The sequence below is a fragment of the Lygodium microphyllum genome, chromosome 28 (genome assembly GCF_053477565.2).
Source record: "Lygodium microphyllum isolate KBCC chromosome 28, Lygodium_microphyllum_v1.1.10, whole genome shotgun sequence".
Taxonomy (NCBI): Eukaryota; Viridiplantae; Streptophyta; class Polypodiopsida; order Schizaeales; family Lygodiaceae; genus Lygodium; species Lygodium microphyllum.
The window spans coordinates 67,727,590-67,755,313 of record NC_141162.1 but is presented as its reverse complement, the minus strand read 5'-3'; the positions used below and the strand labels follow the sequence as shown (position 1 = coordinate 67,755,313).

The 27,724-nt window shown below is 40.9% G+C and overlaps 1 protein-coding gene across 5 annotated transcripts; it reads right to left on the bottom strand.

Annotated features, from left to right (window-relative positions):
• Positions 1-3,163: 3,163 nt before the first annotated feature.
• On the bottom strand, positions 3,164-12,441 carry LOC148011565 (GABA transporter 1-like). Of its 5 annotated transcripts, none has more exons than XM_087669954.1 (7): positions 12,166-12,429; positions 11,196-11,426; positions 5,564-5,661; positions 5,276-5,462; positions 4,016-4,140; positions 3,710-3,931; positions 3,164-3,576 (listed from the first exon to the last, which is right to left on the bottom strand). In XM_087669954.1, the coding sequence occupies exons 1-7, from the start codon at positions 12,257-12,259 to the stop codon at positions 3,190-3,192; spliced, it is 1,344 nt and encodes a 447-aa protein (XP_087526080.1). In that variant the 5' UTR covers positions 12,260-12,429; the 3' UTR covers positions 3,164-3,189. The 5 variants fall into 5 exon arrangements, with proteins under 5 accessions (XP_087526080.1, XP_087526081.1, XP_087526084.1 ...); XM_087669955.1 differs by lacking the exon at positions 12,166-12,429 and adding an exon at positions 11,521-11,669; XM_087669958.1 differs by lacking the exons at positions 11,196-11,426; positions 12,166-12,429 and adding exons at positions 10,205-10,341; positions 10,458-11,176.
• Between the last annotated feature and the right edge of the window lie 15,283 nt (positions 12,442-27,724).

Sequence of the window (27,724 nt, the reverse complement as noted above, 5' to 3'; positions counted from 1 at the left end):
AAAAATGGTGAGGTCCCCAATATCAAATTGTGTTGGCAAGCCATGATCTGAAAGTTGTACTTAGAGCAAACATAATGCAATTAGGACCTCCTAACCATTCCTAAAGCATACAACGCACATAGAGTCAACACAAACATAAAATAGGCTTCCCAATGCTGCCAAACGGTCCACACCAACATCGTGTTGGTCTAACGAAAACAAAGATAGCCTAAAATAGTGTGAGTAGGAGGTCACCACAATTTGAAACACAACCTTCCAAAAGTGTGGGAATCTTGATTTACATTGTGATAAGATTGTCCAATTAATTGAAGGAGGTCAATGATACATCAATAAATATAGTATTAAGATTAGTAATGTCCTCTTCATCTTGTCTCATTACAATTGTGGTTTACCCAAATTGACTTACATAGAATTTGAACTCTTGATTAACATATATTTGTCTACTTTTGAAGTCATCATGTAAAATGGACACCTTTGAGAATGCAAAAGATTTGTCATGCATGGTCTGAAAAAAAATAATGGACATAAGTATGGATGAAGAATGAAGCATGGTTCCAAAAAATAAATGATAAACACAAGTATAAATGGAAGGTTTGATACAATGCAATGGGTTTTTTTAACTCGACTTCTTGGTTTCTATCCATGGTTGTTCCTTCAAAGATGCATCCTCATTCACTTGATATCAACACTTATTAAATTGTTTATGCTTGTGTAGGATCCATCATTATGAAAGTACTCTAAAACTTACCAAAGTGAGCTCAATCTAAGATGTCATCACTAATATTCAATGGTTTTCCTTGTATATCTCAATTGTGGGCCTCCACACTGACGAGCATAATCATACCGAGCATCAACAAGTCCTTGAAAAATGAGCTCTAGAGATGGGTAAACATGAGGGGAATGAATGTGGGACTATCAAGAAAATAATGATATGCTATAAGCAAAGAAGCTATAACAATGATTGCTATGAATCCATAAGAGGAGTTAGACTTTGATTTTGCTCTCTAGAAGAGCTCCACCCTATCTAAGAAAACATAGAGCAAAAAATATACTAAAAGGAAAGACAAGAGGAGTAGATCTATATCAAGCTTCAAAGAAGAGGTGATTCTCCATATCTTGCAAGTCACTTGAGGAAAAACATTTCATTGAAGTGTTCAAGAACTTCAAGAAAATGACAAGAAGGTCGCAAGGGAATACTAGCCTAACAAAAACATCATCCATCATCTTAAAGTATCCAAGGGCCCCTTGCTTTTCATGCATAAAGAAATTTCCCATTGGAAAACCTAAAAATGCTTTCTATTGAAAAGTGAAAAAATAAAATCAATTGCAAAAAGGTTAAAAAATCCGTTCAATACTAGAATAGCTCTATTCTTATTGGTTGGGAGTGCCCCTCTTGTTTAGAAAAAGACCCAAATGTTAATTCAAGTTTTTCCTAATTGATGACCCAAGTGTTATCACTTTAGTAAGGATCCCATCTTCTCCCACAAGACAAAGCATCTCCACATCCACCACCACTTCTCTAGAGAGGGGGTAGAATTGGACACCATCCTACGAGTATATGTGCCCATAGTAAATAATTATACTCATGAAGACAATCAATTAGCTCATATGTGAGCCCTTTCGCATAAGTATTAGCCTCAACTCTACTACCCCTTAGATTTCAACATGGCAAGGATAAGCTCCCCTTCCACCACAACATCAATTCTTTGTAGAAGTGGTTGCTTCTTTCTTCGCAATTACAAGGATTATCATTGTCTTGTATGTATCTTCGCCATCAACTTCTTTGTTCTTGTTGGTATATTAATAATCCATGCATTTCTCATTGTAAAAAGGGTGCTTGAGTAAGTGGACAATTTCTCATTGACTTATATCTTCAACTCATGTTTGTATATCAACAACTCATGCATTCTCATTGTAAAAAGGGCTCTTAAGTGAAAAATTCCCTGTGAGAACATTGCTCAAGTGATTACCCATTGCATATATAACCAAATTGCACTCCCTAGCATTCTATTTTCATGATTGTGTGCTTGAATTGGTGGCCTCCCAAGTTTGGTGATCTCAAAGGTAAAACCCTTGCATATGTGTTTGCATTATTTTTTTGTGAGTAATCTTTTTTTTCTTAAGCAATGAGACAATTAGCAATGATCCACTCCAACAACAAAGCCACCCCAATGACAAAGCCACAGCCTACTTATTTACAACAACATATCCTCATCACCCCAATTCATCATCATTGTTATGGCATTGAACTATTGAAGGGATATACGATCACTTTTGAATTGAAGCACAATTATATGGATCATGGATTTTATGTCATCTAAAATGTACGTGGTAGCAATTTCAACTATGAATACATTTTCAATCTTAATGGCTCTCCCATGCACAAAAAAGAAATAGACCACATGGACACAACATTGAAAAACATGACATTAGGCCATTATAACCCTCTACTAGAACTTTTAAATTATTTTTTACAATGTCAAAGTGGAGACCTCACAAACACAAAGCTGTAAAAGGATGGAAAGTAACCCTATCCTATAGAATGAACTTCCCAGTGTAACTTGCCTATGAATGATTAACAAATTGAAACAACTCTCATTATTGTTTCCCTTGAAAGAGGGACTAAAGCAATCACCCCCCTTGTTTTCAAAAATACAAGGAGGCAAGGGAACTTGGAGGTATCACAAAGTTGGAAGTGTTTGGGGAAGGGAGGCCTAATGTGGAGTCTCTCAAGCCTTGGCACATGATTAGAGTTGTAGACTTGAAAGGCTCTAAGAACAAGACTTTGCAAGATTTTGTCCTCGATGCAAGGAGGAAATGTTGCTTCTGCTAAAGAAAATTAGGAAGAATTTTTTTTTTTGAAGTTTCCCATTAGGGTCTTTTTAAAGTCCTTGCTTTGTCATGACATATGTGTAAGATGTAAACGTTTTCTTATAATAAAAATTTTCATTTTTGTGTTAATGAGACAAGCCATTTCTATCCTACTAGAATGGGCCAAGACTTTCATATCATAGCCACATGTAAAGGAGCGATATGTCAAAAAACTTTGAACCCACGACGTGTACGAAAGCTTTAGTTACACCAATCATTTAATATTACTACAGCATACAGCATCTTAAAGAACCACTACAAAATATCTTTCCCCACCTCAAAAACTACAACATTAAAGGATCATCAATTGATTGATTATTACACATCAGGAAAAAGTGTGTATGTGTTTACATCCAACACAATTTGACGAACAGCAGCTGCAGTACCCACAACAACTACAATTGAAGAGAGCACCATGATTGCAGTATTCACCACTGTTACCGGATGACATGGTGTATATTTACTCCTAAAAACCATTGCAAAGAAAACTAAAGGCAAGATAATGCAGAGCGGAATGAAGGCAAATGCCCCCATCAGAGCACTGAAATCTGCAAAGAATGGCAGCATAGCAGCCAGTAGAACCGAAACTGCAACAAATAGGCCTCGCCCAAGAAAGCGAGGTAGAGTATTGCGTACCGAGTACATACTTGCATTCACATCTGCTACCATCCCTTCATATTTTGCAAACAGGGGTTGTAGATAAACCTGCCCAAGCAGATATCACACACTAATTATTTGCTTCAAGAACAATGTCAAAAATGACATGCAAAACATGTAGATGCACAAAGCATTGTCAAGATGCAGATGCACGTTGCCATCAAGTTGCACAGTTACACACCACTGTAACCACAATAAGCTGCAGACAAGCGAACGCATTCCCTAAGATGTAAAGCCACCTTGGCACTAATGGCTCCATGCTGTCAAACACGATTCCACTAGATGTACTACCAAATGCCCAGTAGCCTGAAATGGCAACCGAGAAGAAGGTAGAAAGTGCTACTGTGTAACAAATAACCAATCCTTTCAGCATCTTTCCTGTGACAGGGGGTGCCAGCGTGGCCTACACGATTGGGGACAAAAAGTTTGTTCAGAAACCTGTTTATATACCTCCTGATGAAAGTATTGCCACACCATCACAACATACCTGGATCTCCACAACAATAGGATTTGCATAGGCTGTCATTATTATTGATACTGAATTGAAAACTCCAAACAAGATGTGAATAGGTGTCCCTTCAACAGAATAATCTTTAGAAGCGACTCTATAACCTGCAAGTGATATGAATCAGGAAGGGCAACAGATAAATCTTCACATTACATGATTATAATGCACCCTCTTCAACAAGTATGTTGTTGATCACTAAACACATTTGGATCATTAACCTTGAAAAACAACGCAAAAGTGCACACGACAATACATATTAGTAAGGGAATCTTGGTCCAAAGCAAGGGCATCGTATTACTAGACTTCTGAAGAAATGTTTTGATCATATAGTCCGTGCCAAATAGCACAGAACAGTTAACTGACAGCAATTTGTTCCTAAGATTATTTTTAGCAAAATCGAACACTCAATCAACAGTACCATCAAGGCATAGTCTTTACAAATGCATATGCACATGGTCAATGCAAACCAAGCATGTCCTCAAGGAGCAGTACGTGGCCAATGCCAAACTTGAAGCAGGTTCTCAAGGATAGGTGTGTAGTTGGACTACTTGATGTGTTTTCAGTTTTAACGCAAAAGATAAGGAGCCCATCAGCTCTACTACACCAAAGGGGGATGAGGTACATGCATCACGTTTAGACTTCTTTTTTCAGAAAAAAAGCCAGTTGTCAATGCATTTTTGGATATATACATGGAGAGGGAGTGAGAAGCCGAATGAGCATCTATGTTAAAGATCACAAGGTCTGTTTGAGAAAATTACAAGCATGGATATGACAAATGAGGAGGAAATGAAAACCTTGAAGTCATGAGCTCAAGGATGTTTTACATCATAAGTGAAATTTTAATAGCAAATGTTCAATTCTCTTCATCTGTGCAAACATCAAGCTAGGAATGTCACTAAGAGTATTTCGCATATTTGGAGTCATCTGTAAAGGCTTCATTTGACAGGGACAACATGCTCATTAATAAATCTAATAGGCTGGTGCAGCAACAAATTTGTAACAATGAACTAATCCTTAGTACAGTTAGTACAGATCTTTAGTGGGGTGACAACCAGCTAAAGCTGAGCAAGAAAAAGTTCAATCTGGCACAAATCCTTCTTTTATTGTATGATGTGTATGAAACTAATTTTGAGAAATTTACTTATATGAGCAAGAGATGCCGTCAAGTTATATCCACCGATAACAATCTCTATTTGACTAGATAATAAGAAATACACTTAGATATGCCTTCCATCACACCTGCAATAATTGATCCAATAACAGCGCATATAGTGAACCCAAGGCACAGCAACATTGACAAAAGATTGAAGTAGCGAAGCGAATGAAAAGATGGTAGCTGTGATAGAAGAAAAGCAGACACTCCAAAGATGACGATGAATTCATACAGTCTCATGTGGTTATCCACAATAGCCTCCATGAATATTCCCTGCAGGACAACCTTCAAACATTGATACTGATCCCATCCTGAATCTGCATATAAGAGTTCCCAAATTAAGGCATGAAAAACCATTTATGGGAGGTCACAACTTGTAATGTCTGGCCACCGAGCAGTATCAAAGCTATGACAACCATGAAACATGCAAAATATTGCAAAGGCCCAACAACATAGTAAGCCCACTTCGGTCCTGCAGAAAGTTTACTGCAAGAATTAGTGCTCCCTCCCTCCTCCCCTAACTCCCTCTCTTTCTATGTACACATATACATGAAATGACTAAACTGAAAGGAACTACAAAACCAGACTGAACAATATTAGTAATTATGTCGCATAAAGTGCGTGTCAAAGAAAACAATGGAAGGCTTCTTGATTTCTTTTTTCAAAGAAAAGAAAATTCTATTAATAACTCCGTAGAGAAAAATTCCCCTGAGGAAAAATTCAACATACAAGGAACTTCGTAAAGAGTAACCAAGTACATCACAAATACAATGGCTGTGTGAACAACCAATTTGGGGGGCTATAATGCCAGACCATTTGAGGGGCAAAGTGGAAACAAGTGCTGAAGTCCCAAATCCGCAAGAAGTCGTCTCTTCTATTCCTCATCCTCTTAGAGCTGCCATGCATTTGTCAGAAGTGGTGCAGCAATGGAAGAGTAAACATATGCTGAAATAAACTGCTGTACACAAGACAGAAGAGAAAAGAAAAGAAAGAGAGAACACGATACAAATGAGAACTCAGATGTATGCCTAAAATATCTACACAATGTGCCCAGCCCACAATACATGCTTAGACTCGCACATGAGCTGACATACTTTGCCAACAGCATCCTCTCCCATCTCCAACAGAGAGTGTGGATGATCTCTATAGAAATCCTCAATAGAGTCTCCACTATGGACCTTTAGATTCTTGGCCGGCACAAGAGCCATCTCTGGAGGTTTTGGGCACACTGGCAACACTTCGTCAACATCGAAGCCTGTCTCAAGTATGAGCATGTCCAACTTGCCTAGTGGTTGTTTTCACTCCAGCTCTACCAGCTAGGGAGTGTCAGGCCTTCCTTCTTCATTCACTACATTCATCTTCATGGTAGACTACTATCTTGGAAAATCTTGACTAGCATCAAAGCCATCTCTCACAGTTGACTTTTGGGCTTGACTACACCACTTCAGTAGCAAACAGAAGACCTCAGGAGCCAACAGCTGTCTACTGACAGATATAGTCAGTTTATACTGATGGAGTTTCAGGAGATGGAGTGAACCTGTTGCTGAAAGGCAAAACACAGCTGTCTATTGACAGATACAGCTCTGATTATAGCAGTCGGCAATCTTCCAGGGGCTGCCACATGTGTTTTGCTGTCCCTTCTCTCCTAGAGACTGGTGATCATCATACAGCAGTTGCCTAGCAGCTACAGCAGGTATTCTTCCTCTACGCGTTGTCACCATCATCAACTCAAGGCTGTTTGTGTGTTTTTTGCTGATATTGCTGCTACAATTAGTAAAACACATGCTAAAGTAGTCACCCTACTTCATAGAGGCTATATCTGTTAATAGACACATGCATTTTACTCCTACAAGTTCACGCCATCAACAAACACTTGCATTTCCGCTACCACAGCCCCTAGAGCTCATTCTTCTTTATCCTATAGCTAAGGAGGACTGCATTCTGCTCCCTTCACTGCTGTCTACATTCATCAGATGTCTGCTTAAACATCCCCCGACATGGAGGACTGCATTTCACTCCCTCCATAGAGCATCCTTCTTCTACATGTGTTCCTGCCTGATCACCCAAAACTTAAGTCATCTCGAATCACTCCATCAACTCCAGATTCCATTGTATATGCCTCAGCACCAGTCCTAGACACGAAGACCTGAGGCCCCCATTGCATCACCATTGTACATCATTTCATTCTCTGATTTCTAAGGTCAATCAGTAGTTTTGTTTGTCGTACATTCTAATGTCTCCATTGCAAACCTTACCATTTCTTCACTTATGTTACCAAAATGAGAAGCGAACTTAATGATTTGATTGAAATGAACTCTAATTCTAGTACCCCCTAACTCTCAGCATGGTGACCATTCACTGATAGTGACGGAATCTTACACAGGACATGCATTGGACAAGTGTATGGGCTATGTCGTACAAGGACGGGGCAAAAGGAACTTGGGAACTATGCAATTTCCAAAGGAATGTACAAAATGTACAATTTTTCTAAGGTTTAATAATCATTTGAAAGTTTCACCTAATAAGAAGCTACCTTGATCAAAGATGTCCCTACCTTCTTCTCAACTTAGTCAAGTGATGGACTACTCTAGGGCTTTTCTGTTGACACTACAAAGGCATCATGAGGGCCTTTTACACACACAGAACCAAAGATCTCAACTCCAAATCAGCAGCTTCTTTGCATCCACTAACGTACTACATGCTCCTAGTCACATATTAGGTGTTTCATATAGCAACTCATAGTACAAAGAGCCTCAGACATCATAGCTGCCAGAATATCTAGATGACTTAGGCACATACAACCATACCCATATCAAGCTTTAATTCAGATTCAAGCAACATCTTGCAAATGAGGGATTACAAAGCCTACAACGATGTGGAGTCGATATGAGAGCCCTCCTTGCCCCATGCCCGATGCCTGATATATCACACCCTGTTATACCCACTGGATAGAGTTAGTCATAGATTGCTTGTTACTATCGCAATTGTACTCTTATAGATGCTAGATGTAGCCTGCACATAGGATGAATTTAACTAGTTTGTTAGTCGCTTTTTAATTCTTGCATAATACTCAAGGCATGGGCTTGTATGTTGATTTGTCACATAGGCCATGTGGGCCTCTAGTACACACATACACTCTCTCTCTCTCTCAGCCTGGGCACGAGGGGGTTCTGTTAGGTATCTGACATCATCTCTGCCTGAAAGAGTCTGCCAGAAATGCGGGTATATGTAAGATAATCTCCAGTTACCTCTTACCTCAGTTTTCTCTGAGTTTTGGGCACATGCTGGATCCTCCTTACTGCGATGGGTAGAAAGGTAGAGGGGAGGGAGGTGGCTGCATAAAATTGGCTGCTGTGCTGGACCCTGCCTGTCAGTACACAGAGGTGTATTCCGTCAGGCTAAGGTAAGGTCTCCAATTTAGGTTCCAATAGGAAAGATGGAGGGACCCACTGCCAGCTAGGAGAATCTGCACCGGAATTCTGCTGGAAGGCTTCCATGTGCCCAGGCTCTCTCTCTCTCTCTCTCTCTCTCTCCATGAAGAAACTTAAATTAAACAAAGGTATTTACATCAGGCCTTCTGGCCAGCCATGAAAATCCCAACGATCACAAGTCAAGCCAAAAGGCTACCAAAACATAGCACACAAATATCATGTAGATGGCACAATAGGAGGAGTAGAGTAAACAATGTCCGGCCAAGGAGCAGCCACATCAAGGAGGACCAGGTCTGCCAAAACCATGGAAGTGATCTACCATAACAATAATCCTCGAAACATGGGCCACACAACCACCGATACCTGAGGCTGAATAAAAAAAAAAGGCATTACAGGTGTACCAAATGTGCCAAAGAGCTGTCCATCTAAGAAAATGGAAGAGGCAGGGATGATCTCACTGCAAAATGGACAAAGAAAGCATCTTGCTCATGACCCAAGAACGGATGGGTGTCTGCTGCTGCCAAGTCACCGAGGTAAACACATGGGAAACGAAGCTCCAAACTTGTCTCAATATAGGGCAGGAGATGAAGAGATGAATTGGTATCTCATCACATGTAGTGCAAAAGTTACATCGACCACATGAGATCTTGTGAGCACGTAGCACATCTCTATTTGGAAGACCCCCAATAAGCAGTCTCCATATAAAAACTTTCCCTTGATAAGGAAACTTGGACTTCCACTGTTGGAGAAATCTATCCCACCATTTCCCTCTAGTATGGCAAACATGCCATTCTCTTCTTTCTTTTTTTCGTGAAGATAATTGAATTAAGCAGTAAATTTTACATCAGACCATCAGGTTAGCATTCTCTCTGTATCTCTTACTTTCTGTTACATCAGACCATCAGGTCATCCGAGAAACTCTCTCTCTCTCTCTCTCTCTCTCTCTCTCTCTCTCTCTCTCTGTGTGTGTGTGTGTGTGTGTTTACATTCTGTTACATCAGACCATCAGGTTCTCAAAGAAAGTGACGAAAGACAATTAGGACTATGACACAAAGAGAAAATCACATTGCTGGTGTAGAGCCCACAATGGCCAGCCAGTGGGCAGCAATGTCAGGAAGAACCAGGTCAGCTGATATCATAGAAGAAATCTGCCATAGCACTAAACCTCGAATATGGGCCACATGGCCATGGATGCCCGAGACCGAATAAAAAAGAAAGGCATTCCAAGTTCACCAAATATGCCACAAGGCAGTCCATCTAAGGAACTAGAACAGGCACGAATAATCAGAATGCAAAGAAGGCTCAGAGGGCAGCTTCCCCATAATCCATGACCGGGCTGTTATCCAGAGCTGAGTCGCCGAGAGCCAGATGCGAGAAATGTTTACAACATCTTACACATATGTCATGACAAAACATGCCATTCTCTCTCTCTCTCTCTCAAAGTTCGTTAAATTGAAGAACATCAAATGTACACGAGCCCATCTACCCAGTATGCAAAAGTCGGATGCACAACTAAACAGAGAAATCCAGAAAAAGCTTAATAGCCACTGGCAGAAAAATGGAACTTGCTACTCATGCGATTACCTGATGTATGATCAGTGGCCATCTAAGTTCTGCCAAGCAGGGGATGGATAATTGCTGTCCTGTAATGTGTCTTATACCCATATAAGGACTATTTGTGCTTCTTTAATAGCAGTCATCTCTGCATCAGGATTTTGAACCTGATCAAGATAGGGGAAATCAAGCTGTGATCAGCTAGGGGCTGTTACTGAAAGTGCTTAATTTCAGCATGAGGTGAGTGGGAGGCTCAAAAACCAGAAAGGCTTATCTAAGTTACCTGCCAACTTGGTTGTACCCAATGAAGATGCATGTGATTGCCTTTTCATGAAGTCGACAATGTTGTCATGTAGGAACACGTTTATAAGCTAGACATCCAAATGTGTGCATGTAAGAGATGATGGCCCTATGCCCACCATTCCATGCTTCATAAGGAGTAATGGTCTTTAATGGCCGTGTCAGTGATTGAGTCAAAACATAACCAGCTATCATGATAGCATCCATCCAAAATACATTAGGCAATGTCTTTTTTTCCATGCCTCTAGCCATTATATAAGTGATCAAGTCCTGCATTGAGTGACTCCATTCTGCTGTGGTGTATAAGGTGTATGTATGATCATACCAAATGAAAGGAATGCACGAAAGTGTTGTGACATGGATCCCATTCCCCCAAAACACGCTTGAATGTTTATCAACTCACAACCACTAGCATACTCTAACATAGTAAGAAAATTATGTAACAAATGCAAGAGCAAGAGAGAGACCAGAAAACTCATTGAATGTAAGGGGGGTCAATCATTTCAGAACCAAAGGAACCCTGGAAGAATTGCCGAAACTGGCCAGGCGGATAATATAAATTAGCTCCTCCTTGCAATTTATTAATTCAAAAAGCTCAAACAGAACAATGTGATAATTGTGATCAATTACACACATTCCACCTAGATGGTAAATTTAGTACTGATGATGTAAACAATCCACAAATCAGAATCACTCAAAGCTTTTAACAGAAATTGTATACCAATGACGTAGTAAGCAATATCCCAGAAGCGATGGCATCGCTTCCCTTGAGTCTCAAGCTCTTCCATGACTAGAGACAGCAGGTAGCATGCATAGAAAGACAATACTGCTGCCACGACAAGTATGACAAGGCCAGGTGCCCAACCCAAGCCAGCCATGGCAAAAGGCAATGCCAAGAGGGGTGGACCTGCTGTCGCAGAAGTGAGGTGATAGCCGGCATGGATCCATGTGCCTGCAACCAAAACACACTGATTTGAGGACTGAATTCTCAATTTGCAGTGACGCACATCTGTGATTGTGGGTGCCTGAAGAATGGTAAAACATACATGCAGTCAAGCCTTCCGTGCCTGCAGTTTCCTGTGCAGTCCACCAAAGTGGAACTTGGCATGCCAATGCAAACAAGACAACCTTACATAAGTTACTCAGTGAGGGTTACATTCCCTTCAGGCAGTCGGCATCTATAAAGTAGTCAGCTGTATTAATGGAGGCACACAAAAGAAGTTTTCGACATTTAACCATGTGGGAAAAGGGTTCCTTTCCCCTGTTTTTCTCTACACTATTCAACATCGTGAGATTCTGCTCAGGAGGTACTGCAGACCTAGCTAGGTGGGGTTGGGGGCAGGGGGCTGCCGGCCCAGGGTCCCTCGCAGAAGCTCATTATGTTGTTGTAAATCACAATGTGGTAATTTAGAGTGGGAATTCGTCTAAAACTTCTTGGTACAGTATGCGCAAAATCCAATAATCAATCAAAATGCAGACTAGATCCATCAAATCAATCCACCAATCAATAAGTTTTTGAGCAATCAATGGACAATCAAAGAGTTTTCATGATACACAAGCGATTAATCAAACATCAAAATGCAGACTAGATCCATCGATCAGACCACCAATCGAAAAGTTATTAAGCCCTCATGGGCAATCAAAGAGTTTTCATGATACAGTCAATTAATCAAACCGTCCAGTTAAGATACCTTTGGATTCCAGCACGAATTTGGTGCCTCCATCCTCCGGCTTCTCCTGTGAGCTCATGGGGAGGAGCGCCGTCTCAGCTGCGCTTCTCCCCATTTTCAAGTCAATTTGACCAGGGTTGATATATTAAAATGAACAGACAGCACTCATTTTGACCAGGCCTAATATATGAAAATGAAAAGATAGCAGTCATTTGTGACCACGCTTAATATATCCGAAAGAAAAGATAAAGCAGTGATATTTAGTGACATACTGATACTACTTTCAATCACATGGCAAGAATCTAAGAATAGATTGCAATGGTGCTATCTTCAGTTTATTAGGCTTAACATATTAAAATGAAAGAATCCAAGAAAAGATTGCAGTGATACTATTCCCAGGTACCAGGCTTAAATTTAAAATGGGAGAGAGAGCACTCATGCCATTTTCACTTATCATGAAACACTAGTGGCATTTAGAGCAGCTGATAAGGCATCTGAGTGTGTTGTGTGAGAACCCATGCTTGATTCGAGGGACGGCTTGGTGGATTTGTGGCTCTACCCACATGGGGGCATTGTGAGGGTATCAAATAAACTACCCAAATGGATATTATAATGGCAAGAATATGTCCTTTCATTCACTATGGCCAAGTTAAATATAATATAATCACAAAGGTCTAAGGAAGCATAGGTTATTAGGAAATTTTTCACTTGAAATAACATGTTTACTCACTTACCAACTCTACCGAGTCTTGTGTGCATGTCTATTATCTTTTAGTCTTGCATGTTCCTGTCTACCAAGTGCAAGATTTGAGTTTCCATGCTTCCTATAAAGTATTTCAATAGGTTGCATCCTAGGGCTTTTCCACTTTTAATGTCATTATTATTGTCTTCATGCAAACGAGATTGTGCATGTATAAGATGGTAAAGGTATTTCTATTTGATGCTAGCATATGTACTAACATGGTCATTGTATTTTTCTAATGTACTTCGTATTTTCTTCATGTTTGTCTATATATGATCTATTATTTTTTGAACAATGCATGTTGCTAGGGTAAAGAGGCTAATAAGGTGATGCCTCCCCAAATGCAAAGTGCCCCCATCTCTATTTAGTGACAATTTTACACAAAAGATTTATCTTTTTTAGCCACTTAAAGCTACAATGCAAATTTTTATGCATAAGATATAAGCTTAATGTAAATCAAACAATTGAACCATGTAACCTTTAATATATTTGGACTTTGTAAGACCTTAAAACCATGAATCCTTGAGTGTCACACTATTGGCCTCTCATTGTCACACTCTTCCCATTTTACTCACACACCCATACAATTATCATTCATGTATAACCAAGACATTGTCACTCTCTTGTAAGCCCTTTGTTTATACTTAAGTTTACTTGATTAAAATATCAAAATGCCCCAAACTTATTTATTTGAGTACTATATGATATATACAATTAGATTATTAAAAAGTCTTATGTAACTCAAGGGGGGGGATGTAATGTGGGACCATTAGACGACACTCTATTTGCCCTAGTTGGTCCTTAAAGTAGTAGTCCTTTTGTACATGTGTGGATTGTCTTTCATGTTCATGTATCGTTGTAAGTGATGTTTGCATTTATAATAATAGCTCCAATAATTATGAAATGCTCTTTGTATGTTGAGTAATGTTGTTTGGTTTTTTCTTCCTCTTTTTGTGCCTCAAGAAGCACAAGGTCTATCTCAATGATGTTGTAAACATCACACAATAAGAATACAATTTTTTTTTCATAGGTATAAAATGCTATTTTCAAGGGTAGTAAGGCTAGTAGGTTTTTTGTAGGCCTAAGTGGAGGTGCTTAAATAAGCATGTTTTGTATGGCGATCTAGTTTTTTTGCCAACCCCACAAGGCCTTCATGCTACAAGGGCAAAATGCTTTTGCTTAACAACCAAAAAGAAATTATTTGAAAATAAGAAAGAAGACTTTGTGTAGGTTACAATTATAGGACCATCCCTCTCTCTTCTTTGGAATTGTACTTGTCTCTTTGATACACAAATATAAGGGCCCCTATTTTCCCTTTCTTATTGATCATGCCAAAAAGGCATGACCTAGGCATAGCATACCTTTAATGAGCCATTATATGGCAATTTGGTTGGTTGTAAGAGATAAATATTAACATTTTAAAAAATTTTATGCTCCTCTTTTGTGGGGTTTTTTTTGAATTTTCAATCTATACTACTTTATTATTTGAGCTACAAGTTCAAAAGGCATCAAACACCAAAGAGCTCCTAAACTAACCCAAATTTGAATTTGACTATCTCCTCCTCCTCATTACTAAAAAAAGAGTGGAAAAGTGATGATTGGGAGATGTACATAGTCTCTTTCCTCTCTCTCTCTCTCTCTCTCTCTCTCTCTCTCTCTCTCTCTCTCTCTCTCTCTCTCTCTCTCTCTCTCTCTCTCTCTCTCTCTCTCTCTCTCTCAGAGTCATGCAAGAGGTTGTCAAGAGAATTAGGAGAATAGGAGGCAGGGAGAGAGACACGAATTCGCCATGAGGTCCAAGTCTAGGTCACTAATAGGTCTTGACACAAGATGTGAGCTCTCTCTCTCTCTCTCTCTCTCTCTCTCTCTCTCTCTCTCTCTCTCTCTCTCTCTCTCTCTCTCTCTCTCTCGTTGCCAATAGATAGGGGAGGGGAGTGGCATGGCAACCCTAGCAACATGCCCACCCCCAAGGCATTCGCCCGCGTCACCACTATAGCCTTGGTGGTCCATGTCGCCACCACTGCCAATAGGTCCAGAGTGTCTCATGTGTCACCGCCACAACAGGTCCAGAGCGCTCTGCCAAACACGCCAGTTTAATAATTTGTTGATAGGTTTATTAATTGTTTATTAGTTTATGTGTGCAAAGTAATAATAGTGGGTTTATGTTATTAATAAGATTATGTAAGTATGTTTATCTTTTCTATATATTATTTAAAGCTTTGGTTTGGTGATCCCAAAACCAAGGAGGAAACCCATAAGCCTATGTCACACAAGGACAAAGTTTGGGATGCAAGGCTAGGTAAGGATGGTTCTTTATCTTGGCAACTTGGAAGAGCTCTCTCTCTCTCTCTCTCTCTCTCTCTCTCTCTCTCTCTCTCTCTCTCTCTCTCTCTCTTTCTCTCTCTCTCTCTCTCTCTCTCCACGCTGCATAGATTGTTCTTTCACCGTAGCTAACCTTTCTTACTATGGGGGAGGAGAATCATTGTATATCTAGAAAAGTCCCATGGGTCATAATTTGGCATTTCGTGGATGATAATAAACTACTCTTCAACATAAGGAGGTCGAACGGTATTCTAACACCTGCCTGTTATGCGCTTCTTCCTCACACGTGTGTGTGTGTTTTCTTTCTTTCTATTCCCCCTTATTTCCAATGCATCCTCCTTTCCTCTATCTTCATTTGTGTTCCATGGTGGAGGACGAATGTTCAAATGGTGGAGGACGACTCGAACATTGACCTCCATTTCTACTCCCCCCTCCCTGTAAGGGCTTTGTAGCTATACCATGCCGTTGCTACCGATTGCACCTATATAGGGAGTAGTAGTGACTCAAAGGCCTGCCTTGTTTCCACTCTACGTGTGATTCCCTATGCCCAGTGGTAAACCCTCTTATGTGCGGCGTCACGAGGGTGTAGTCCTGGGATGTGTCTATGTTGTCCCGCTTTTTGGATTGAATAATACAAGAGTATACCTTGAGCTCATATCGTGTTACCTTTCTGTGCCGTGTTGAGTGCGTAACGAGTGCAGGTTTATCACACTTGGTATCAAAGCAACTCTTGCTCGGAGTGAAGGAGTGCTCACGGAAGCAGGAGGAAAGATCCAGTGCCCCGAAGAGATCGAAGTCGTAACGACCCACAACGCGACGCCCTGCGTCGTGTCGCCCCACGTCGCATCGCCCCAGCGTGACGCCCCAACCTCGACATCCCACCGTCTGAAGACATGACACGACTTCCCCGCGGCACGACCCACACCACCACAGGCGAAACGCGGCTTCCCCGCATCGACACCACCACCAACCACATGGAGGACGAAAGGGAGAACGTCACCCTCCCAACACTGGAGGAGAGGAAGAAGAGTAGGGGGCAAGAATGGAGAGTGGCCCAAGAGGAGAAGGTGGCTGGACTAGAAAGACAATTAGATGGTATGTGAGGCATGCTAGAATCAATATGGAGGAACATGCAGATGAAAGAAGAGGAGGAAGAAAGGAGGAAAAAACTAGAAGTAGAGCAGGGCTATAGAGAATGGGTGATTCAACAATAAGAAGAGGAGAAAAGACACCGAATGCAAGAGGAGTTGGATAGAACGGGTAGAGAGGAGACATCTAGGAGGGCGCAAGATATAAGGAAGGAGAAGGAGAAAGTAGTAGATAGAATTAGGAAGCAAAAAGAAAGACAAGAAGAAGGAGAAGAAGCACCATCGCAAAGAAGAGGAAGATAGCAGTAGTTCAGAAGATGATTATGGAAAATTCAAGATGCTCCAACCCGCCAAATACAAGGGAGAGAGAGATGGGTTGGTTCTGAAGAAATGGATCACAGAGGTGGACAGGTACTTAAAGTATTCACGAATTACCGAAGATAGGAAGGCGGAGGTGGCAACCATTTACTTGGAGGAGGACACTGCCAGTTGGTATCTGCTAGAACAAGAGTAGGGCCACACAATCTGTTCGTGGGAAGAACTCCAGGAAGAACTGAAGGACTACTTTATTCCAAAGCTGGAGAAATTCAAAGTGAGAGATGAATGGAGGAACCTCAAGAAAACACAGGGAAAGTTGAAAGAATATGTCAGCAAATATAGGCAGATCATGCTGCAGCTACCAAACATGGATACAGATACTAAGCTACATGGATTTTTGTTTGGAATGCAAGAATGGGCTAGAAGAGATGTGGAGAGACAGGAGCCAACAACCTTAGTAGAAGCCATGAGAATGGCCGAACGACTGGTGGACTTGGAAGGCAGAAGAACAGCACAAGGGAATCAAAACAGGTTCAACAACAACTTCAACAACAACAACTCATGGAACCAAAGGCCCAATGCTCCTAGAGGGGCATTCACATATACAAGGAGCCAAAACACTACCACCACCACGGCCGTATCACAAACCGCCTTAGTACCAAGAGGAGCAGCAGGGAGATGGGGAAACAATCACTACACGCCAACCCCTAGTACATCGTATGGGCCGGCAGGATCAAACACGTCATGGTGGAGACCCCCAGGCCCGTCCGTCGGAATCAGATGCTTCAAATGCGGGGGTCCACACTACCAAAACAGATGCCCAATAGAAGATACAGCTTCGTCAAGTGGATCAAGGGTGAATGCAACTGGTGCATATGGAGGAGAAGAACTACAACCACCGCGAATCCAAGAAATCCCTAATGGGAGTGAAGAAAGCATGGACCACCCAAGGGTAGGGTCAGTTACGCCCAACCCCAATGCATGGTAGCCAGAGTAGCAGCAATCCACCATCTATACATCAAAGGCCGAGTGGGCGAGGGCAATCAACCTATCATGGTGGGCACAGGAACAACACACAACTTCATGACACCAGGGTGTGCAGCAAAACATGGATTAAAACTGTCGAAGGCCCCAGAAGGATTAACAGTGACATTCGCACAAGGAGAAGCCAAGGAGGTGAAACAAGTCTTTGCAGTCCAAGTAGCAGCCGACAAGTGGAAGGCGAAACTCAACTTCTTAGTAATCCCCATGGATGATTTTGAAGTGATACTGGGATTGGAATTCTATGACAAGTATGTCATTGCAATGTTTGGTAAAGGTGTAAATGAAATGATGCTAGATATGCAAGGAGAAGGCGTCAGAGTACCATGTGAAAAAATGCAACTGCTTGGCAGGACCCCAATCAAAGTGCAAATGAAGGAGAATAAGCCAGGAGTATCATGCCAAACAATGAAACAGACTACAACCCAACCAAAGGGCCAGACCCAAAGTGCATCGGTCCAGGGGACCGTTATCAGGCCACGTATCATGACTTGCAGTGCCAAGTAGGTCGAAAAATCAGTCAAACAAGGAGATATGGTCTATCTATGTATGATCCGACCGATTGAAGAAGAAGAAAGTGGCAAGAAACCCAGACAATAGAACAAGAAAATAGAGGTGGCAGAAATACTGGAAGAGTTCAAAGATGTGATGCCAGCAGAGCTGCCCAAAGGTCTACCACCCAAGCGAGATGTAGACCACAAAATTGAGCTAATCCCAGGGTCTGCCCCACCAGCCCGAGCTCCCTATCGCATGAATCACACTGAACTAATGGAACTGAAGAAGCAATTGCATGAACTAGAAGAACAAGGATTCATCCGCCCTAGCAAATCCCCCTTTGGTGCCGCAGTGTTATTTGTAAAGAAGAAGGATGGGGGACTCAGACTCTGTGTAGATTATAGGGCCCTTAACAAAATCACCATAAAAAACAAATACCCCATGCCCCTAGTGGAAGACCTCTTAGATAGGTTACACGGGGTCAAGTACTTTAGCCGTATTGATCTTAGATCAGGATACTACCAAATCCGCATAGCTGAAGAAGATATCCCCAAAACAGCATTCCGCACCCGATATGGTAGTTTTGAGTGGTTAGTACTAGGATTCGGCCTAAGCAATGGGCCAGGCACATTTTGTGGCCTCATGGATGGAGTCTTTAGACCGGAGATATATATTTTTGTCATTATCTATATAGATGACCTCCTAGTCTACAGCAAAACATTAGAAGAACATAAGCAGCACCTATGCCGAGTTTTTGAGAAACTGCGGCAGCATCAGTTTTATGCCAAGCCCGAAAAATGTGAGTTTGCAGTGAAGGAGTTGGAGTTCTTAGGCTTTATTGTAGGAGCAGATGGAATCAAAGTGGATCCTAAGAAGGTGGAAGCCATCCAAAGATGGCCTGTACTCAAGAATGTAAGAGAAGTGCGGGAGTTTCTCGGCTTCACAGTGTTTTGCCGAAGATTTATAAAAGATTACATCCTCATCACTACCCCCCTCTCCCACCTCACCAATGAAGATCACCCTTTTACATGGGGGAACGTGCAACAGGAAGCCTTTGAACATATGAAGAAGTGCATGAGCCAAACTCCCGTCCTAAAGGTGCCAAACTTTACCAAACCCTTTGAAATTTCCACAGATGCATCCGACTACGGCATAGGAGGTGTCCTGGTACAGGAGGGTCACCCCATTGCTTATGAGTCAAAGAAGTTCACCGGTGCTGAAACAAGGTGGAGCACGCATGAGAAGGAAATGTTGGCAGTCATACACTACCTTAGAAAATGGAAGCATTATGTTCAAGACAAGCATACAGTCGTCTTCACCGACAATATCTCCCTCAAATACTTCCAATCTCAGCCCAAGTTATCGACAAAGCAAGGCCATTGGCTAGACTTCCTAGCCGAATTTGACCTGGAGATTAAACACAAGCCCGGCTACACTAACAAGATAGCAGATGCATTGAGCCGGAAAGCTGACCTAAAAGCTGTCAGTGTGGTCAATAGCAACTTCATAGAACTCGTCAAAGAGGCCCTAGAGCAAGACCAAGAAATGCACAAGATAATCAAATATGTGGAAGCAGAGAAGACCCCACATGGAATGTACACCTTAGAGGAAGGTATCCTCTTTCTAGGCAAGAGATTGTATATCCCCAACAATGTGGAGTTGAAGAAACTCATACTACATGAGATACATGATGGCAAGATTGGAGGCCACAAAGGGCAAAGCAAAACCTTGGAGGCCCTTAGGAAGCAGTTCTTCTGGCCAAACATGAAGGAAGAAGTAATAGACTACATCAAAACTTGCCCCCCACTTGCCAAATGGTCAAAGCACCACGATCAAGACCAGCAGGTCTACTACAGCCATTACCAGTACCCAACCGCCCTTGGGACGTCATCAGCATGGACTTCATTGTGGAACTACCTGAGTCCCATGGGTACACAATCATCTTTGTAGTGGTGGACTATTTTTCCAAACAGGCTCACTTCATCCCAGCCAAACCACCACTGAATGCCAAGGAGGTAGCACGCCTCTTCTTCACACATGTATTCAAATTTCATGGCTTACCGCTGGCTATTGTATCAGATAGAGATGGAAGATTCATGAGCGACATGTGGAAGGAACTTTTCAAGACTCTGGAAACACAATTGAGATTCTCATCATCCTTCCACCCAAAGACAGATGGACAAACAGAACGAGTCAACCAAGGCATCGAAGATTATCTCCGAAGCTATGCCCGAGTGGACCAGAAAGATTGGGCATTGTACCTTGATGTTTTGGAATTCCATTATAATAGCTCCATACACTCGGCAACCGGGTACACCCCCTTTGAGTTAGCAACATGAAAAGAAGTCATTACACCATTGGCCTTAGCATTCGGAGCGGCCAAAGCGGAAGATCAAGATGCGGGAGAATTCTTGAAGAAATGGAGAGACCGCAATGCAGCAGCTAAGCAAAGCCTAGAGCAGAGCAAGATCACCATGACAGAGCAAGCAAACAAAAAGAGAAAGGCTGTACTATTTGCCAAAGGAGACATGGTCCTAGTGAGCTCTAAGAATATGTCACTTCCCAAAAACATGACCCCCAAATTCAATCACCGTTACTATGGACCCTACCGAATCACTCGTGTTGAACGAAGTCACCTATAAGCTGGACCTGCCAGACAGTGTTTGTGTTCATAATGCATTTCATGCTCGTCTTCTACGCAGGTTCTATCCCAACAACCAATGGGGACGACGCATACCAATGCTCCATTCCAATGGTCCCTTCGAAGTAGAAGCATTCCTCCAACGCCGGGAACAAAGAGGCTTCCCCGAATACCTCACCAAGTGGCGCGGGCGTCCACTCAAGGAGGCCACTTGGATCTCAGAAGCGGAGGCCCGCGAATGCGGAAAGGATGCGTTCACCCTTTGGCTTGAGGAGAACCCCCCGCTCCTTCCAACGACCCTTGAGCCTTTCCAGTACTTCAACAAATAATGCGGTTCTCAAGCATAGACCCCACACGTGCCCCACTCCTCAAATTTAATCGAGTCGAGGGTGGACCCGCATGGTAGCAATCATCAAAAAATAACTCCATCAAATAAAAAGCCCCAACATCCTAGTGCGGCAGACACTGGCCAGTCTGATAGCATAGACTGTGTTAAGACCCCGCGGTCCCTTAGACTGGCAGACACTGACCAGCTTGATAGGAAAAGCTGCGTTAAGACCCCGGATGAGTCAAATAACAAACGCTACCCTTAGATTGCTGAGGTCAGCAATCTAGTAAGTGGGGGTGAGTGTAAGGGCTTTGTAGCTATACCATGCCGTTGCTACTGATTGCACCTATATAGCGAGTAGTAGTGACTCAAAGCCCTGCCTTGTTTCCACTCTACATGTGATTCCCTATGCCCAGTGGTGAACCCTCTTATGTGCGGCGTCACGAGGGTGTAGTCCTAGGATGTGTCTATGTTGTCCCGCTTTTTGGATTGAATAATACAAGAGTATACCTTGAGCTCATATCGTGTTACCTTTCTGTGCCGTGTTGAGTGCGTAACGAGTGCAGGTTTATCACACTCCCCCCCTTTCTCTCTCTCTCCCTTCCCCCCCTTCTCTCTCTCTCCCCCTCTGTGTGGCAAGCCAAGATGATTGAGGTTGCAAAGGCACAATTAGGGGAGTATTAGTGGGAGTAACATCATCACACACACACACACACACACACACTCTCTCTCTCTCTCTCTCTCTCTCTCTCTCTCTCTCTCTCTCTCTCTCTCTCTCTCTCTCTCTCTCTCTCTCTCTCTCTCTCTCTCTCTCTCTCTCTCTCTCTCTCACGCGCGCGCGCACACACAAGCTAAGCCCAAGATTTCCAGTTTGTACAGGGATGTCTCTCTTTTACTGCATGCGACTTAAGCCAGGCTAGCGTGGAGGGTGAGCATGGTGTGTTGCCACACTATAGAGTGGCGTGTAGCAACCTAGCAGGTGCTTGGATGAGAGAGAGAGAGAGTGCTCTCACAGAGACTCTCTTGCTTTGTCTCCAAGCAAATGGATGAGAAGTATCGAAATTTAGAGCAGCACTTGATCAATGTATATGACGAGCAGTGACGAATGGTAACATGCATGAGCAATGAGGTGCATTGGAACCTGTGGATGGCCGCGGGAGAGAGAGAGAGAGAGAGAGAGAGAGAGAGAGAGAGAGAGAGAGAGAGAGAGAGAGAGAGAGAGAGAGAGAGAGAGAGAGAGAGAGAGAGAGAGAGCTCTCACAGAGACTCTCTTGCTTGTCTCCAAGCAAATGGATGAGAAGTATCGAAATTTAGAGCAGCACTTGATCAATGTAGATGACGAGCAGTGACGAATGGTAACATGCGTGAGCAATGAGGTGCATTGGAACCTGTGGATGGCCACGGGAGAGAGAGAGAGAGAGAGAGAGAGAGAGAGAGAGAGAGAGAGAGAGAGAGAGAGAGAGAGAGAGAGAGAGAGAGAGAGAGAGAGAGAGATTAATGCCTTGGAGGAGGCAATAACAGTTAGATGGGCGAGCCTTCCAGGTGGATGGCCACGAGAGAGAGAGAGAGAGAGAGAGGGAGTGTGTGTGTGTGTGTGTGATTTAATATTCACATGTTGATATTAATAAAATCTTAATTAACATTGAATAATGGTGATCAAGAGCATGGAGAAGAATTATATTGGTGATGGTTGTCTCATGAGGAGAATCCTTATTAGAGGATATTGATGGAAGGATGTCATGATATTGGTTGCCAATGAATTATCAAGTTCATTCTTGAACATTTAATTGGTTATGTTATCAATATTCATGTATTTACAAGTCCTATTTACAAGTTAGTTATGGTATTGGAAATCTATATGAAAATATGTTCAATGGTCTTTCAATATGCATAGCATAGATATTATGGCGTTTAGTCAATTTGGCATTGCCTTGAATGTAATCAAAGAGTTCAATAGCTTGACTTTTTTTAATGTCAAGAGTCCACAAGGCACATTTTATAATAGTTTAAAAGGTACATGTAAGATTAGGAAGGATACGAGTCTCTTAGGGATCTCTTAGGCTTGACTACACTGTAAGAGCTACACCTATCACCTCCTCGTAAAAGGAAGACATCAAGAGCTCAAACTATCTAGACAAGAGTGTCCATAAGTTAGGGCTATAGTAGGGGAAAATTGCACTACATACTCAAAAAGCTTTTATCGCATAGTGAGTGGCACTAATTATAAGTTGTTATTTAAATGAAAAGGTTTAAGGTCAAAGTGTAGGAATGCATAGTTAAAGGCCCAAGTGAAGACCATGATTACTAATGAAGAATCTTTGGATATTTAAATAACACATTTTGGCTAAGTGCATGCGTGGCAAACATGATGGGGGCAATTAATAATGGACTAGTATAGATAGTTAGTGCCTTTGTTGGTAGGAGAATAGTTTTGCCATCATCATTTATAGGTGGACAAAGGCACATGTATAAGCTATATCACGATGCCATGGCTATAGTGCGATGTAAGGGGAAACTTAACATTTTTATAACAATGACATGTAATCCAAAGTAGTTGGAGATAACTAATGCTTTGTTATTTGGACACTGTTGGGATTTTACCGCTCATGTGGTTCACAAAAAACATGCTGATTCAATACACACATTGTTACAAAAGAACCTCTTTGGAAAGGTTGCAAGCTATGTTAGTGTGATTGAATTCAAAAGAGGAGGATACCACATTCTCATACTTTGCTAATTTTAGAGTGGTCTTTCAAACCTTCTGAAGCATGTCACAATGATAGAATGCTTTGTACTGAGTTGTCAAATAGAGTTAAGTTTCCAACTTTATTTGGGACAATTTCAAAATGTAACATTCATGGCCGTGTAGTAAATTGAACAAAAAAAAAGTATGTATATAAGGAGCATAACCATGTGGTGCACATATCAGACGCCGTATGCGCGCGTAGTGAGCGTCAGAAGGTCCCCAAGAACAAAAGAACTCTACTTTTTGCACAAAAAACAATGAAAAAGCTTGCACGACATGAACAAGATACTAATTGGATGCAATCTCCCCCCATGCCTTGTGTGAGCACTCCATAAAGCATGTATTTTATATATTATTCATCTTCAAGCTCAAGAAATAGCCCAATTTACAATTAGCACGCTTTAGCTTTTGTGTTTGCTTTTGTGCCACTAAAGAATTAAAGTTATTGGACGCCCAAGAAGTCAGGCGGTACCCAAATACAATGTCCAATACAAATATTTAAATTGTGCGCCCATGCGCATACAAAAATAATAAATAAATGTCAAGCGCTTTGATAAATAAGCGCGTTAAAATATGGACGCCATGCCTAAGATACGTGCCCATAAAAAATTGATGATAGTTTGAATACACGCCATCCTCCAATGCTTCTCAACGCCACCGCTGCTTGCTCTACACATCAACTGAAGCATTCACAATTGTTAGAAAAATAATACAATTAAACCGACAAAAGTGAATACCTAGCAGTCTTCAGCTGCAAAAATAAATAGGTTAGAACTCAATCCTAACCTTAATTTATTACGAGTGTGCACTCTAAACTCATAAACGTTTATTAATTTAAACATGTATTTTGCAGAATTACCCACTATGGAATCACCCACTTACACATTAAATTAACAAAATGCCCGAAAATGATAGACGTCCCCATCGACTTTTTGTACAAAGAATCCACCTTGTGTATGAGCCCCGATAATAAAATTTTACGAAATCCATCGCAAAACGACACGGAATCCACCGTGGAATATGCCTCCTGGCATCATACCCCCGGGGTGGGATAGCAATTGTCCTCAATTGCTATTAGCTCAATGTGGAGCTAACAGTGTGGGGAAAGCATTTAGGTCTCTAGTGCACATCCATTGAGCCTCTTCAACAGGATGGTTTTTAAACTTGACCAAATATCTAGAATATCTACGGCCAGTTCTAGTGGTCATAAAGTTAGTATATATAATAGTTTCAGGCTCAAGGATTTCAGTTTCATCATCTAGTAAAGGAGGGTTTTCATAGACAGGATGTATAGGTAATTGGCCTCTAAAAGGTCGTAATAAACTGATATCGAAGGTGTTGTGGATTTTCCAATGTTGTGGTAGTTCTAGTTTAAATGCATTGTCATTGATTTTGTGTATGATTGTGAATGGCCCATAAAATCTAGGTGCTAATTTGACAACTGGGTGTTTATCTACACTTTGTAATCTGCGTTTTTCAATTCGTAACCAAACATAATCATCAACTTTAAAATTCATAGCCTGTATTTTCTTGTTTGCTTGTTTTGTATATGATTGCTGGGCTTTGGCAACCATATCTTAACTTCATGGAAAATAGTAGCATGTATATTAGCAAAATCATCAGCAGTTTGAATTTTGTTTGATAATGATGTAACAGGTGTGTAGGCAATCGATATCCATAAATAATTTCAAATGGTACTTTCTTTGTAGCTGTATGTGGTGTATTATTATATGCAAACTGAAGTAAATGCAGATATGTATCCCATGTATGTGGTTTTGAAATGGTGTAAGCACGCAAAAGATCTAAAATAGTACTGTTAGTAGCTTCTGTTTGACCATTTGTTTCAGGATGAAATGCAGATGAAAAATCAATCTTTGTTCTTAAGTTAGCAAACAAAGTAATCCAAAAATTATTGCAGAATCTAGAATCACGATCAGAAATAATGACTTTTGGTAAACCATGGTTAGTGAAAACAGTTTTCAAAAACAATTGAGCAGCTTGAGATGCAGTTAAAGTTTTCTTGCATGGAATAAAATATGCTTGTTTGCTAAACCTGTCTACAACAGTCCAAATCATATCATGATTAGCTTTAGTGTTAGGTAGACCAGTGATAAAATCCATTGAAATTTGTTCCCATGGTCATGATGGAATGGATAATGGCATTAATAAACCATATTGTTTACCATGGTGTCTTTTAACTCGTTGACAAATTAAGCATTCAGATACAAAGTTAGATACATCAATGTCCATGTGTGGCCAATAAAAATCTTCAATCAATGTACGCAAAGTAGATATAATTCCTCTATGACCTTGATATGGGGAACAATGAATTTCATGCATAACAAATGATCGAAATGGAACAGTCACACATAATCTTTTTTCATAAAACATAAATCCATTAGTGTAAGACAATGAATCAATAGGAATCCAATTATTTGCAACTAGTTTATTCCAATCAGCTTGAAAAGTAGGATCTTGGTGATAAGTATCTTTCATAGGAATAAGGGAATCAAATGATATCACAGAAATATTTTGAATTGTCGGTTTTCTACTCAAAGCATCAGCAACAACATTTCCTTTTCCAGATTGATATTGTATAATGGGATGAAAACTTTGAATAAAAGCGGCCCATTTAATGTGTGGGTCAGATATTTGTGGTTGACTAAGGAGATGTCTAATGCTTTGTTGGTCAGTTTTGATCATGAATTCAGATCCCATTAAATAATGTTTCCATTGACGTAAGGCTTGTATTATAGCTAGCAATTCCTTGTCATAGATAGAATATTTAAGTTCAGATGGTTTGAGTTTACAGCTAGAGTAAGCTATGGGATGAGAATCTTGCATAACGACTGCTCCTATTCCTGATCCACTAGCATCAGTAACTACTAAAAAGAATGGTCTATTGAAGTCAGGTAGTTGTAATACAAGAGCATGAGTTTAAGCATGTTTCAGCAAATCAAAAGATTTTTGTTGATTGTCAGACCAATTATACACGATACCCTTCTTTAAGAGCTTTGTCAAAGGTAATGCAAGTAATGAGAAATTCCTCACAAATTTTCTGTAAAAGCTAGCAAGACCTAGAAAAGAACATAATTCATGCACATTTCGGGTATCGAACAATTTAAAATTACTTCTATCTTTTTAGGGTCGACTTTAATACATTCTGATAAAATAATATGTCCTAGATGTTCAATTTCTATTTGGAAGAATTCACTCTTTTCTGGATTAGCATATAATTGATTGTCTTTTAATAACTTAAAAACTAAAGACAAATGTTTATAATGCTCATTCTCATTTTTACTGAAAACTAATATATCATCAAAGAAACCAATGACACAATGCTGATGTTTCAGAAATATGCGATTCATCATACGACTGAATGTGACTGGTGCATTAGTTAAACCAAAAGGCATAACCAGAAATTCATAGTGTCCAAATTGTGTTCTAAATGCAGTTTTGAATATGTCAGATTTGTCCAATCTTACTTGATGATATCCAGATTTAAGATCTATCTTACTAAATATGGCAGATCCTTGTAGCTTATCCGTAAGATCATCTACCCTAGAAATCGGGTATCTATTCTTAATAGTAATTTTATTTAGGGCACGATAATCAATGCACATGAGATAAGTATTATTTTTCTTCTTCACTAATAAGACAGGTGCACCAAATGGAGAACTACTAGGTCTAATTAATCCTCTGTTAAGCAATTCGTCAATTTGGTTTTGAATTTCTTTTAGTTCAATTTGGTTATGTCTATATGGTGCTTTACATGGTGGTTGTGTTTCAGTAATTAAATCTATCTTATAATCTTCAGGACGTGAAGTGATAATCCAGGTGGTAAATCAGCAGCAAAAAAATC